At 34.5% G+C, this 15731-nt stretch overlaps 1 protein-coding gene across 1 annotated transcript; it reads right to left on the bottom strand.

The window, feature by feature from the left end:
• Window positions 1-6125: 6125 nt before the first annotated feature.
• LOC128169430 (uncharacterized) lies at window positions 6126-8317 on the bottom strand. Its single transcript, XM_052835579.1, has one exon. The coding sequence runs from the start codon at window positions 8297-8299 to the stop codon at window positions 6566-6568; it is 1734 nt and encodes a 577-aa protein (XP_052691539.1). The 5' UTR covers window positions 8300-8317; the 3' UTR covers window positions 6126-6565.
• Window positions 8318-15731: the final 7414 nt, after the last annotated feature.

The following is a 15731-nucleotide window of genomic DNA, read 5'->3' as shown; positions in this document are numbered from 1 at the left end:
AAGAAGATTTTTTGTTCTATAACAATTTAGATGTATGCCAAAACGTTTCTGATACTAAAGTGGACCATCTGTCTAATTTCAGAAGGCCAGTAGGCAACTGCGTACTCTTAGGTAAGTTGTGCATAGCCTTTTTCGACAATTGCCATCAATGAATCACTAAATATCTGCAAATTCTTGATCACAGAGTAGTGCTAAGGAAATTATTCTATATATAGAATAATATGGAATATAACTTGGAGAAACACTATATACATTAATATTAAAGGCACAATTTCTGAAGGATCAGCACATGTCTGATGTGCTCGGGTGCTTGTGAAGCTAAATCATTCACAGAACAGGATTCAAGTAACTTTAGATAAAAAAAAAATATTTAAGAAAATTTAAATGTTTTAAAAAATGGCAAAAATTCGAAATTCGGAACCGTTATTGGGCATGTGTTTTGCTTCCGGATTAAATGATAACGGTTATACCCGATGTACATCGAAAAGCAGTTACATTTCATCAAAAGGCAAAGACTCGAAGAAAAAAGAACACACGGGCAGCGGCGGACAAAAACGGATCAATGGCAGACACTCGAAAAAAGACGAGAAGACAAAAATTTGTATCAAAGAAAACCCAACTGAAAAGAGAAGGGTGCTTATTAAAGAAACTCCAGACGTTGCTACTAAGTCGGAAAAATCGCCACCGCCATCGAACCCACAGCTGACTCAGAGGTTTGTGTTACCTGAAAATTCCTCAAAACTGCCGTGCGGTAATTTGTTACGTGACCTCAGAAGGGGGTCTGATAGCCGGGTGCAGACTAACTATCTAGTGGAATACAGAAAACGTCTTCGGCAATTGTCGGTTTAACTCCTTAATTGTAGTATAATTGTCTTGAATGTAAAATATGTGTGTAATGTATACAGTATATGAGATGATAAAATCAAAACTATTATAACTTGAATTATATAACCTTTACGCTTATATGTTTGCCTCTGGTAGATATGACAGTGCTTGAACTACTAGTATTTCGGTAATATCAAAGCATGTGAATGTTTTGCGTTACGCGTAAATTACGTTTTTCTTTTCTGTTGCGTGAAACTTATTTGAAATATACCAAAAAAAAATACTAGATTATTTCGAAATGAAATAGCAATATATTTTCATATATTGGTACATGTATATGTTGAAGGACCCTTGAATGTTTAAATTATTTGGTAGATTTTTATGTTTTTAGAGCTTTTAATCATGCTTTTAAAAATCAAGCCATCGAAAGGATAAAAACAAGACAAATTTGGGGAAAAAAATCCGATTTTGTCGTAAGCCGTTCAGTATGATTATATTTAACAGATTTTAACCATGCAGGGAAAATATTATTGTTTTGTAGATAATAAAAACGAAAAATCATGTTGATAATTGATTATGACTTTTTGACCATTTGTTTAATATTTAATATCTAATCCATCTTTCAATCTCTGTTTTTCTGAATGTTGTCGTTCCATTAAATTGCAACTCGCTGAAATTTCTCTTATTAGTTACATATATATATATGTAACTGATAGTATGTATACCCTGATCTAATTAGAATAAGGCTGTAATACAAATTTTCAGAGTGATGGAAATACTTGTTAGTGTTAATTTGGTTTTGGGAAGCAATTGTGTTTTTTTTAACAAAAAATGTATACGTCAAAGATATCCAGATTGTGTTATACATTTGTTTTATTTCATAAACAATGAATTATTAGTCGTAAAATACAATTTCAAATTTAACATTTTTTTTTTCAATTAAACATATTTTATATGTTGTGATACACGTTTACAAAAGGGTAATTTCTAACTATATTCAGTTTGAAATATTTCAAAAAAACGATAAAAAAAATAAATCCTAAGGTTTTGGTGGTATGGAACCCACAACCTAAAACCCTATATTCTATAAATTTACTTAATGTCTGCTGCTCTAACCACTGAGCCATTTCATTCATAACAAAGTACGTTGTTTAAATGCTTTATGAGACGTTGGCCACGAATTTATGGACTTCTAATATTATTCTAAAACGTTCAAAAGTTGGGCAACAAAATGACATTTTTAAAGTATAGTGGGTCATCCCTCCACATTTTTTTTTTATTAAAATCGGTTTAAATTTCATTAAACCGCATTTAGTCTATGACAAAAATATTGAGCTTAGACCCACTCTGGAAAAGAAAATATTGAAGGTATAAAAATGACACTATTTGGAGATTTTGACACGCATACGCTGTTGAATCAACCTATTTGAAGTATTTAAAATCAAATACTTAAGGGTTACAAACCGATGTAACGTTAAATATACATTGTTTTTAATTATTTTATAAAACATATCAGATTTAATGATATTTTAATTTTGCAGTATCTAATTATTCCTCATATGGGCATTTTACACGCCTTATTCACCCATCTTCTTTTTGTTCTGCAAATGATGGATGTCCATCTTGTATATCACTAGGCTTCGTTGAAATCAATAGACATGGTAATTATACCCCACAGTAGTAAAACCCCAGTACTTACAGAATTTGTGTAACCCCCACCCCCCCTTCCATCTTCTCTAGACTGAAATATGACACATTGTCGTGTGTCTAGTTTACTTATCTACACATGTATCTTTTATAAACACATATTGGATCAAATTAGAATTTAATCACAAAATAAATTCCCATTTTACTGCAGCTGTTTTCATTTCATTGGTTTGAATATGTTTGCATGGGAGATTTGCTTGAAGCTGGGATGTCCGACCAACAGCGGAGTTCAGCTTCTCTGCTCCGTTAGCAGTGTGTGAAACCGAAAGTCTCGAGAATGATTTTGATTATTTCTAAATCATGTCGAAGTTAAATATTTCCTGGTTAATGCTCATATAATAAATAGATAGTCGACATAAGATAATACTATGTGCAATAGACAAAAAACTTCAAAGAAATGCAAATATTTTTTTTAGCCGTAATTGAAGTTATTTGACACTATTCATCATGCAATAAATATTATCAGGGTTTCTTTCTCAGTGGTTACATCTAGCTTTCCCTACTGACACTCATTTCGTTGGGATTTTGTACATTTACCATGAAAAATATGCTTGTTTTCATATTTTTGTATTGTGGTTCTAAAACAAAAGTGACATTCAATGTTTTCAAATTTTATTTTTGTACTTTCTTTAAAGAAAACAAAATCCAAAATACAGTGCATTAAATTATATTATGATTACATGTATAAGCTTTTTTTCATTTATAAAAATAGGCCACAAAAGTTGAAATAAAATTGTACTCAGGAAAATTCAGTTTAAATGTATATTGTACATGCAGAGGCGGGTGGTTTGGCGGGGGGGGGGGGGGGGGGGGGGTGTCCAATCGTTGAAAATCAATACGTGAAAAAATCAATGTTACTAAACCTTTAATTGAAAACAAAAACTAATTGATTATTTTTCGTGAGTAAAATTCAACAAAAATGTATCAAGTCAATATTTATTTCGAAAACAAAGTGCACATGCATTATGGCAAGTCTTAACAATGTTTATTAACCCATTGCTGAGCGTTAAAATTTGGTTTTGCATGCATGGTTAAGATATTTTGCATAATTTCTAGCTTGTATAAAACAATTTTCTAGCAATGAAAAACATGCGTCTTTGCTTAATAGAAAAGGTCACTATTCTGTCTAACCGTGAAATAGTTTTCGTGCTATCTGCCCATGGTGAATAGTCATCACAACTATTCACCGCAATCGCAACTTCTCGGGCCTTTCCGGCAGAGCTTGGAAAAATCTTTTTTCCGAGCTGTGCCGGAAAATGCATGTCTGCCGGCAGAGCTCGGAAAAAAGATTTTTCCGAGCTCTGCCGGACAGGCCCGAGAAGTTGCGATTGCTATTCACCGGTGGCATTCGATTTCCCTTGATCTTTTTTTAAAACTCGGAACACATTTGATGTAATTGCTAGCGCTCTCGAGCGCTAGCAACGTTAGTCCTTTTCACTGGAATGTGCATGCTCGACTCCATAGTAGGGGATTCTGGGAATACTGTACTACAGTAGATAAACTGTACCATTTTTATTTCGTTTTATCATCTTCACGTGAAGTTTTGTGTTTTATCGTTAATGTCAAAAAGTAACAGTAACTTCGGTCTTATAATGCAAAGTTATTTTAAATATTAAAATAAATAACATGTAGATAGCTTTATCTTAAATTCCTTCAAGTTCGGAAGACAACTTCGGATATGTTTTTCGAGCTTGCCAGAAAGGCCCGAGAAGATACGATTGCTACAAAACAGTACCAATTGTTCCTAAAAAAAATTCAACTCTAAATTGAAATTACAGGAGATACATTATGATTAAGGCACAGCTAATGAGCTATGTCATTGCCGATGTGTAGCCCACTCTAGATTCACAATTTCAAATTGAGACCCCACTCCAGCACGATTCAAGTACACCACTGTGCCTTTCTATTGTTAATAAATCGATTCAGAAATTTAAACCAATGTTCTAGAGATTTGCTTCTGTGTTTTATGATGGCTACAGCGCTAGTTCACCAATCTTTTTTAAAAGATATGCTTGTCTGATCGCTACAGTAATAAAATTCAAAGTCCGATAATTGAAACCCTTTAAAAATTACGGTATCCACATAATTTCCGATTCTTGGAAACATTTGAACAATTTTTGTGTTTCATGCGAGTATGAAGTTGATTAGCATTGCAGAAAAAATAGAAAACTTGCGTATGCGAGTAAAGTATTTTTCTTTCTGCAATGCTGTCAACAAAAGCAAATATAACGATATTAGTATATACGTGTATTAGTAATATTTCACATCCGCCTCAATTAAAAAATTAATTATCCATAAAGATTAATATATCTATTAAAAATTCGAAGGGCTATATGATATATTTGAACACGCTCCCCGATGAAAATTATCACGGTGACCTCATAATATTCAAAGAATATTACTTATATTTATATCATTTCCAAGAAGATGGGCGAATAACTTAAGGCGTGTAAAATGCCCATAAGAGGAATGATTAGAGACTGCAAAATTGAAATATCATTAAATATCATGCAGCGCAGTCAGCGCATACCGTTTTTCGGTTATGCTGTAAGACACGCCGATTTTGTGTCACTCATCTTTTTGGAAGTTATTGGGCTATAGGCTTATTCAAAATTAATTCGTTATGTTAACGCAGAAAATGTAAATATATAAGCGTAATAAGTTTAAATATATCATGTATGTCCCAAAGAAAGAGGGGGTTGCAGCCCCCCCCCCCCCCCCCCCATCTTTTTTGATCAGCCAATATTATATCGACGTATTTCACTTGTTTGGGAGTAGTGGCTTCAGATGTAGACATACTCTGTGTACATCAGCCTGGTGCTTTTAAAACATTTTCATAACTTAAGTCAGTACTTTAATTAACCTTAGACTACAATCTTAAATCAAGATATTTTCAACATGCAAGACTTATATATGTGAAATTGTCACGGGATGGGAAAAATAATGACGAACCAGACCGGGATTCAAACCCGGGCCCCCTTGATTTTCTAGTCATGTGCTCTAACCAACTGAGCTATCTGGCGCCCTCATTCGAACCGATCTGTCTGTTACATTTCTCCACTTTATTGACCTTCGCCCAAAAAGATCACCCCAGGCGCTTTCCCTTGCAAGAGTTCAGCAATCAGTTCCAGTGGTTGGTCTCGGCAACAAATATTAAAGGATTGGAGAAATAATGGCGGACTACAGCGGGATTCAAACCGGAGCCTCTTGAATCTCTAGTCAAGTGATCTACATTGCACCAACTGAACAAATATGGTGCCCGGTATTCGAACCTGTCTGACCGTCCCAAAATGAGTGTTTATTTGTGTTAAATTATAAATCTGTGGATTATATTGAATACAATTTACAATGGTAATTTATGTAATTTTTAACTCAGATGATACATAGTTGTTTATTTCAGGTATTACTTATAGCATGTCTGTTACGTGATCGCAACTACGAAAATATGTCCTAGTTGTATCTGTAAATCATATAATTTATCCATATGACGTTACTGCATGTGATGAACATGCACATTTTAAAACTTGTTAAACCCATTGAGAATACTTTTATATTGCATAAATCATAAACAATACATAAGATTATTGGATGTAATTTTTGTCAAATTTAATACAATGCTAGTAATATTGATCTAAAAAGAATATCATACTATATTATACATATTTTACCAACTATTAAGTTCAATCAAAGTCAGTCATTTATACAAATATATACACTGTTCACTTTAGATACTTATACACTTTCACTATGTTGTCAAGTTCTCTAACCCACATATATTGTTCATCATCCATACACACACTACAGGGATATATGTTAACCACTCCTTGTTGTGGTGTGAGTAGTAATTATTATCATTTCATTATTATGAATTCATTAATCAAAATTATAAACATGCCAGACTACATGAATGTTTACATGTATCTCTATGTACATATGTACTCTGTATATACCAGTAATAGTGCACTATTACAGTGTTGTTACATTGTCTCACAACACACACACAGTACCTAATTGTTGTATGGACATATAATTATCACTGTAGGTACTTGTACACTGTCACTGTGGTAATAATGTATTGTCCCACCGAGAGATTGTTCTCATCATCCACACATACACTAATGGGATACTTTACACCTTGTTGTGGTGTTAGTAGTAGAGACAAGAACTGACCGTCCTGATCCAGAAGATGAACTGTGTTACTGATATCATCACACACCAGGATGTGACCGAGTACATCAGTACATATTCCATAGGGATCAAACTTTGACCCCTTACCTGTGTAGGAGAACCTGTGTTGTCCTGATTTATCCACCACCACTACAGCATGTTTGATATAGTCTGATACACAGACATCACCATTGATGTTTTCTGTGATGTAGTATGGTGTACTATACAGTCCCTGTCCTTTATTGTCTCTCTGTATGTTCTGTATTTCTGTCCCTGTCTTGTTATACCTGGTGACTTTAGAGGGCTCTCCATCCTTTCTCATCCCCACCAGAACGTCCCCGTTGATGTGGGAGGAGTGTATACTGAGTGGTCCCCAGTCTCCTGTTTTAATGAATTCAGTGATTGTATTGTCCGGTGTTATCCTATTGATGACTTTGATGTCTTTGTATGTATAGATCAGATCCCCGTCCTGTGTGACTGTGTGGTAGCCAAATCCAGCACTGGTTTGTATCTTCTGTAGCTGATTCCCCTGTAGATCTGTTTGGACAAGGTGACCAAAACAATCACTGACCCAGAGTCTGCCTGATTTACCCAGTGATATATGATATACACTGCCAACACCTGGTACTGTGTACTCCCTGACCTTGGTGACAGAAGAAGGCAGAGACAGTGTTTGTTTCATGTCAGAATACTCTCTGTCTTGTTTCCTCTGTTTCCCTGTAGGTTTCAACTGTGTAGAGACAGTCTCCATGGGCTTTATTTTTCTGGTCTCTGGTTTAGTGTTAGGAACACTTATTCTACCCAGTAGTTTGGTGACATCTTCCTTGCTGTGTTGACCAGCAGTAAATACGGGTGGGACTGGTTTGGATGTCTCTGGTATTGGTTTTATCATTATTAAGTTTTCAGATTTCAGAGCAAATGTTAAATTTTTAATGTCCGAGGGAGATAGGTAACCATAAAATGTTCTGACTAAATCACTGAGATAGTTGATGTAATCATCAATTGTTTGGTTTTGGCCGTTTAATGTTTTTAATAATGACTGTTCTACTTTGTCGACTTGTTCAATTTTATCCGATATAACTGTGTCTACCAGCTTTTTCACAGACTCAGCTTCAGCCTTCATTGCTGCTCTTATGCCTTCCATGATTTTCTTCATTTTTGTGACATCTTCGGCAATTTCGTTTTTTAGATCTTGAGAAGTAGGCTCAAAATAATTTCGAATTTTAGCTATTTCCTCTTGACAAAAGGAACATTTTTCAGCAAAGACAACTTCTAGGTCGGTAAACACATGGCCGTGATGTTCTTTTGTGGTTGCACATTTGGGACAAATGGGAATCTGGCATTCTTCACAGAGAAACTCTATTTGTCTTGTGGGGTGGATATTGCATTTCTCCACAGGAAGTTGACGTTTGCGTAGCTTATAAGGGACCACTTCATGGTTCTTGGTTTTCTTATTCTTCTGATGTTCATCTCTGCATTGTTCACACATTGGTAGGTGACAGTCATTGCAGTAAAACTGGCAGTTCTTCTCACAGTCTCCAGTGCCACACACCAAATAATGCTGGGCGTCGGGTGGTACTTGGGATTCAGATAATGCCATCTGAAATGAGACAAGTACATGTACATATAAGTACAGGAAGCATATAAAAAGTTTATACGACTAAATGTCTATAAAAAATTGATGAAAGAAAATTAAAAGATCATATTTATCAATTCCGTCTGATAATAATTGAACCTGACATAGAAATACATAGTACTCAAAGTTAACAATCTTAGCTGTTAAATTTATTCCACTCTGTTCCAAGATATCCTCGATTCACATATTGCCTAATTAATTAATATTTGTAAATACCTCAGGGTTCAAACGATGTTCATTCAAAAGTATGAATATTTTCAAAGAAATCTTGTGAACCCCCCCCCCCCCCCTTTTATAGCTTATCATGTTTCAATACGCGATTGAAAAATGAATGTCCATGAAGATTTTGTACGCAACAGACCCAGACGATAACTATAAAATATAGCGCGAGATGCCCCGAGGTCTTCCGAATGGAAAAAAAGACTTCAACATTTCCCGTTATAAATCTCCGTATGGACTCAAGAAATCAGTTTTTGTTCCAATAAGTGAATGAAATTTACTTGGATAATTTCCTTTTCATCTAATTCAATTGTTCTTCTTTCACAGGTATTTGTATTTTCATTAAAAATCGTCTAAATGTGCTGCTTCAATATCTCGAGGCAGAGTACAACTTTGAAAGAACATTGAAGATAATAATTTCTTCTTAGCAATGGATATTTCACATTTAGCAAGAAAAAATAGCTTCCCTTATTTTACATAAATTATGAACAGATGATCGAACACTAGCTGCAGGTCTGTAGCTCCCGGTCTGAAAAAATTCGGATGGACGACCTGGGAGCTACAGTGCCTCCCATAGTAAAAAACTGCAATTTACGGCGCACAAAAAATTGCGCTAGTTTTGGACTGATTAATCTCATTTCCGAACATATTCTGTACAAATATTTGATTCCAAAAAATTCCTCGGACAATTTACTACAGATATCGTCACTTCACTTGCCTCTGATATTCTTTTTAAACACGATCACCAGCCCTGTAAAGTGAAGTGGTGCAGTTTGTTTACATGTAAAAATGGCGACTCTCGATCTCGACGTGAATTAATATACTTTATTTTCCGAAGTCGGTTTGTGTGTTTCAAAGAAAGTCTGAGGCAAGTAAAGTAACAATATCAGTAGTAAATTGTCTGAAGAATTTAATGGTACTAATTGTTTTCACAGAATCTGTGTGAAAATAAGGTTAATCAGTCCAAAACTAGCGCATTTTTTTGTGCGCCGTAAATTGCAGTTTTTTACTATGGGAGGCACTGTAGCTCCCAGGTCGTCCATCCAAATTTTTTCAGACCGGGAGCTACAGACCTGCAGCTAATCGAACACATGATATACAAACAAGAGGCCCATGGGGCCACATCGCTCACCTGAGCAACAATGACTTTAAATGATATTCAAAAGAAATTGTGCCATATGGCCCCTCGCTAGAATAACAAAAAAAGAATATTGTAAAGTATTCAAATTTTACACTTTTTTATTTACATACACGTAATCTTTGACGTTGTACCTTTATGGAATACTATTTTTACCAAGAATACGAAAATCCTATACTAGATATAAAATTCAACATTCGGTGGGTGGTACACTGTTAACTTCTAATTAAGGTCTTCCGTTTCCAACGGAAGACCTTATTGTTTTTCTTCGGTTTTTTTTTCTCATTAGGGTCTTCCGTTTTCAACGGGAGACCCTCTTGTTATTCTATTGTTTTTTTAGGGTCTTCCGTTTTCAACTTGTTATTCTATTGTTTTTAGGGTCTTCCGTTTCCAACGGAAGACCCTCTTGTTATTCTATTGTTTCTTTCTATTTTTAGGGTCTTCCGTTTTTAACGGAAGACCCTCTTGTTATTCTTCGGTTTCTTTTTATTATTAGGGTCTTCCGTTTTCAACGGAAGACCCTCTTGTTATTCTTCGGTTTCTTTTTAGGGTCTTCCGTTTCCAACGGAAGACCCTCTTGTTATTCTTCGGTTTCTTTTTATTAAGGTCTTCCGTTTCCAACGGAAGACCTTTTTGTTATTCTTCGGATTCTTTTTCTTCTTCTTCTTCTTTTTTTTTCTTACGGTTTTTTGTGCACGCTAAATCTCAGAAACGGCTCAACCGATTTGCACGAAATTTTCAGATCTTACTAACTATGTTGTGAACCTTATCGGAAAATTTTTTGGTTGATGACGTCATTTCCGTTTTTGAGATATTGGCCTTTTAATGATTTTTAGGGGGTTGGTTTGTCCAAGAGTGTTCTCATAAACTACAAAAGATATCGATTTCAAAATTTCAGGGATGATAGACAAAAGATTGCTTCTCTGAACAAACGCATTCATATTTTTCTAGCACAAGAAACGCCGGTGTAATGAAGAATAATGACCCCCGTAGAATAATGACCGGGGGTCATTTTTCGACGTAGAATAATGACCCCCCGGTCATTATTCTACGCAGAAAAATGACCCCCCGGTCATTATTCTACGTAGAAAAATGACCCCTTCGCCTGAAGAATAAGTGTCATTTTCATAAAAATGAGCACACTCCACATGAAGAAAAGTGACCCCTGTAGAATAATGACCCCCTTGTAAATTAAAGTTTTTCAGTATATTTTTTAGTATTTGTGAAATAGTTTTTACACTATTGTAATTTTTACTGCTGCAGTTTACAGAAAGTAACAGAAATTATAATTCATATTCAAATAAACTTAAAGTGAAATTTAAAGAAGGGGTATAGTTTAGAAAATAAAAATCCTTCCGTTATAACAAGACATTGACGTATTGCATCGGGGTATAGTTGTCATCTTAAAGGGGCATGGTAACGATTTTAGTCCAAATTTTTTTTCCGATCTTAATGTTCACAACGCTTTAGTAAGGCATTTTTAATAGGCAACCAAAATTTGAGTGTATTTGTTACATTTTGAATGTTGAAGTGAAAATTCTAATGTTAGACCTAATGAATGTGTTAAACGTAAGGAACTGTTTATTTAAGCATTGTAAATAATGAGAACAGAAAAATAGAATTTGACCAAAATCGTGACCATGCCCCTTTAACAATTACATTTACATATATCTATGGTGTTCCGATAGGGCCACTCCGACCTTAATATAGGGCGAAGATGCGAAGTTGCAAAGGTGATAGTGCGAAGGCGAAGGAGCAAAAGTGCGAAGATGCAACGACGAAGCGCGAAGATGTGATGCCTAAAGTGCGAAGGCTAAGGAGCGATACGCTCCTTCCCAACTTCGCACTCTGGCCTTCGCATTTTCGCACTTTCGCCTTCGCCTTTTTTGATTGCATTCAGCAAGTCTCGGTCGATTACATAGAATTTAATGCAGGCACCGCCAAGGTTTTTCGATTAATCCAGGCTATTATTGGTACGTATGCGCTAGGCCATAGCGCTTACTATGAATGTTTATAAATATTTTAATGTGTACATGTGACATATATGTTTACCAATGCTGGCTATGCCTAATCATTATATACTCCACACAAAATTTAATGTCCACCATAATGTGTACATACATGTATGCACTTCCAGACTCCTATCACTTACCAGCTGTCTGTTTACCGTGGACCAAACACAGTAACATTCTTATTTCATTATGCGACACTCCTTGCTTATGCATGGATCTAGAGGGGGAGAGGGGGACCGTCCCCTAGGGAAAATTTAATATTAATAATTTCACCCAGTAAAAGGGGAGAGGGGGTCCGGACAGTGTCCCCCTGAATTATTTAATTTTATTAATTTTATAAAAATAAAATTTCCAAAATATGCCTCGGAACCCTTAAACGATAGAGAGCTCCGCAATTATAAAACATAGGTGATCACAGATTACAAACAGAGACGAGGCATCACCTTTATGAGGCATCACCTTTATGAGACTTCCTTTATCATATTATATGAAAACCATCCTTTATGATCTTGGATTTTCATGGATTCTGTTATGACACATTATCGTATATCATCTGCTAAAAAATTGTATGATAATCATTTGATCATATGTTAATCAATACAATAATATAAAATTAAAAATTGCATCCTATATACTTACAATATATATCATATAATAGCATAAAATACCGTACAAAAATTGTGAGATATGATATTGTATCGTATGGTATGACATTGTATTGTGTTAAACATTATTTTATTTGATCAAATAAAACAATATCATAACACATAATACAATATATTATTATATGAAACAATATCATATTGCAATAAAACATTATAACATTGAAACATGTGTTATTATATTGTATGATATAGTCTGATATTGTATTATATGATACTGTATCATATTTGATAAATAATATGATATTGTATTATGTGATACAATATAATTTGATACAACATTGTATCATATCAAATGATACAATATCATGGGATAAGATAAAATATTTTCTAATACAATTATTTTATACATATTGTATCATATGATACAATAAAATATATTACAACATCATAAAATACAATTTTATGTAATATTATAATATATCATATAAACCAATATCATATTATACAATATCGTATGATACGATATTGTATAATATTACAATATCATTTATACAATTTCATTTGGTATAATTTTATATTACAGAAACCATTATCATATTATACAATACTGTATGATGCAATATCACAGAATATACAATATTATATCATAGAATGCAATATTATATTTTGCAATATCATATGTAATAGTATAATGTGATTGAATAATTACTTAATAAAACAATATAATATTATACAATATTGTATCATAATATACAATAATATACTGAACAATATCATGATACAATATCATATCATAAATTTAAAAAAAATACAATATTATATCGTATCATATAGCGTTTTACAATATAACATATGGTATTATATTGTCTCCTATTAAACAAGAGTGTTTCATATCATACAATACTGTATCATAGATATCATGTTATATCATTTAACAACATCTACATCTATCTATCAAGCAGGTTTGAGTGAGGTAGGAGATTTCTTTACCATCCTTGATAATGCAGATCAGGCTCTGCATCTGAAGCAACCTCTGCGTTTCATTTATAATATAGTTAAATCAACTATGCAAGCTATCATCTATAAAACATGTGACCTGTTCCGAAAAACTAAACCTCATCAAGCATCATAAACCAATGGCTCAGATTCAGCATTCAAGCCTGCCAGGTGCATCAGTATCATAAGACGCACCATCCATGAAAGTTTGGTGAAGTTAGGACCAGTAATAACTAAGATATCATCATCAGAGGGCACCAGCAATTAAAAACTTTACCTCCTCAGGCATCCCAAACCTATGGCTCTGATTCAGCATCCATGCCTGTCAGGTGCATCTGTATCATAAGACTCACCATCTATTCAGGTTGGGTGAAGTAGTAATAGCTTAGATACAGGACCTGCAGCAAAAACTTTAACCAGCTCCGGACGCCAATGCCGGGAGTATAGCATAAGCTCCCCTTGCTTTCGTCTCGGTGAGCTAGATTCGAAGGCGAGAGTGCGAAGTTGCAAAGGCAAAGAAGCGATAGTATTGTCACTTTTACGCCTTCGCAACTTGGCACTTTCGTCTTCGCATGTTCGCGCTTCGGCGTAGCATCTTTTAAATTCTTCCTATTGTTCATGAATTATACTTGCATTGAGGATTTCCACTATTACAAACTGCTGGGTATGCAAGTGCATCACGCGGAATTAATGATGAAACCAAAATTCTTTAAAGTTTACTCCCCTGTTAGGCATTATAACCAAGCTGAAGTTAGTAGGCACTGACAGCAGCCATTACGCCAGTAGAGGTTAACAGCCAATAAGGAAAATCGTCAAAGTACTGAGAAAATATATTTTACTTTATCGTCGGCATACTTTAGTATGTTTAGTTAATACCAAGATGATTTATGCAACAATAGTTTGTATGAGCATTTGTTACTTTGGATACAATAAAGATCGTGTGATCAAAATCAAGGGGGATATAAACCCCTAACATGGGCCCTATCCTCTTATCAACGCTTTAAGAAACAATCTTTTCTTATCATAATCGATCAGTATTTATCATGTATTAAGATTTACTATAGTCAGGTACTCTTCACACATTTGCTCTAGAAGAATAAAGTTTATTCATGATCACAAAGACAACATTACAACAAATGTTTAGAATATTGATGATCATGTTCATGTATCACATAGAAGAAAACAAAACTAACGCAAAATGATTTTTTTAAAAATCACTGTCCTCACGAAATGTAAATAAGAATTCATATTCCTACGTTACTTGTCCCCTTAGTCTTTTTCCATAAAGATATATACATGTATCATTCTAATAATATTGCTTATTATTCTTTCATGATTATTGTTCGTTAATTATCACACAATATCCTCATTGTGTATGAACCTGTCTTTATTTGCGTCATTTCCCGTCGTATGTCGATGAGAGAAGTGACGTAACTGTTAACAATCAATTTACGGCAATATCAGAGTGTTTTGTGTATGCCTGCTACGGATATGAAAAACTACATACAGCGATTTATTTACAAATTCGGTGTTTATAACTTCAAAAGCAGTTGAACAGAGTAAAAAATTAAGCAAATTTTAAAGTCATATCTTGGATACGGTGTAACCAATTTCTATTCATGTTTACAAGGGGGGGGGGGGGGGGGGTGGGGGTCATTTTTCTATGGGGGTCATTTTTCTTCATGTTTAACATGAAGAAAAATAACCCCTGGGTCTTTTTTCTTCAGAAAAATCCAATTATTCTTCAGCTAGGGGGGTCATTATTCTACGTAGAAAAATGACCCCCGGTCATTATTCTACGGGGGTCATTATTCTTCATTACACCGGCGCTCGGTAGGGCTCGAAAATTGAGATGACAAAAGCGTTCTAATTTTGCTTGGTTTTCTTAGTTTATCTCTTTTCTCGTAAATATTTTGTTAAGACATGTAGAAGAAAAAAGATTTATATTTACGAGATCTTATGTTTGACATCAAGAAAAAGGGACTGGCCCCTGAAATTAGGGACCTAGAACCATTTAAAGTTTTCACTTTATAACTCAAAAGCGGTTAAGATTTCGATATAGCTGTCGCTGCAAAAGTTGTTCATTATGATCTAATTAATGTCATAACAATAATATTTTGTTCGGGTATTGCGTAATATGAGTGTTTAAAGCTAGACTTGTTACCATGTATTCGTGTTTTATTTGGCAAATAAACGGGGTATTAGTGCGTATAACTGACATAAAGGGTACCAGTTTATATTACGGGAATTGTTAGAACATTTTATTTATTTTCTGGTGAAACACATTATGGAAGAAAGAACTTCTTCTATGCAATGCATTTGAGTCGCATTTAAAATCTAGCTGGATTCCGAGCTGTGTATGTGAACAATTACGTATCCGATCCCTTGCCTGCGGCCGAGGAAATAGGTCATGGCTGGACTAGCGA

Source organism: Crassostrea angulata, unplaced genomic scaffold (genome assembly GCF_025612915.1).
Source record: "Crassostrea angulata isolate pt1a10 unplaced genomic scaffold, ASM2561291v2 HiC_scaffold_129, whole genome shotgun sequence".
NCBI lineage: Eukaryota > Metazoa > Mollusca > Bivalvia > Ostreida > Ostreidae > Magallana > Magallana angulata.
Note: the sequence above shows the minus strand (reverse complement) of the source record. Positions and strands in the feature narration are given on the sequence as shown.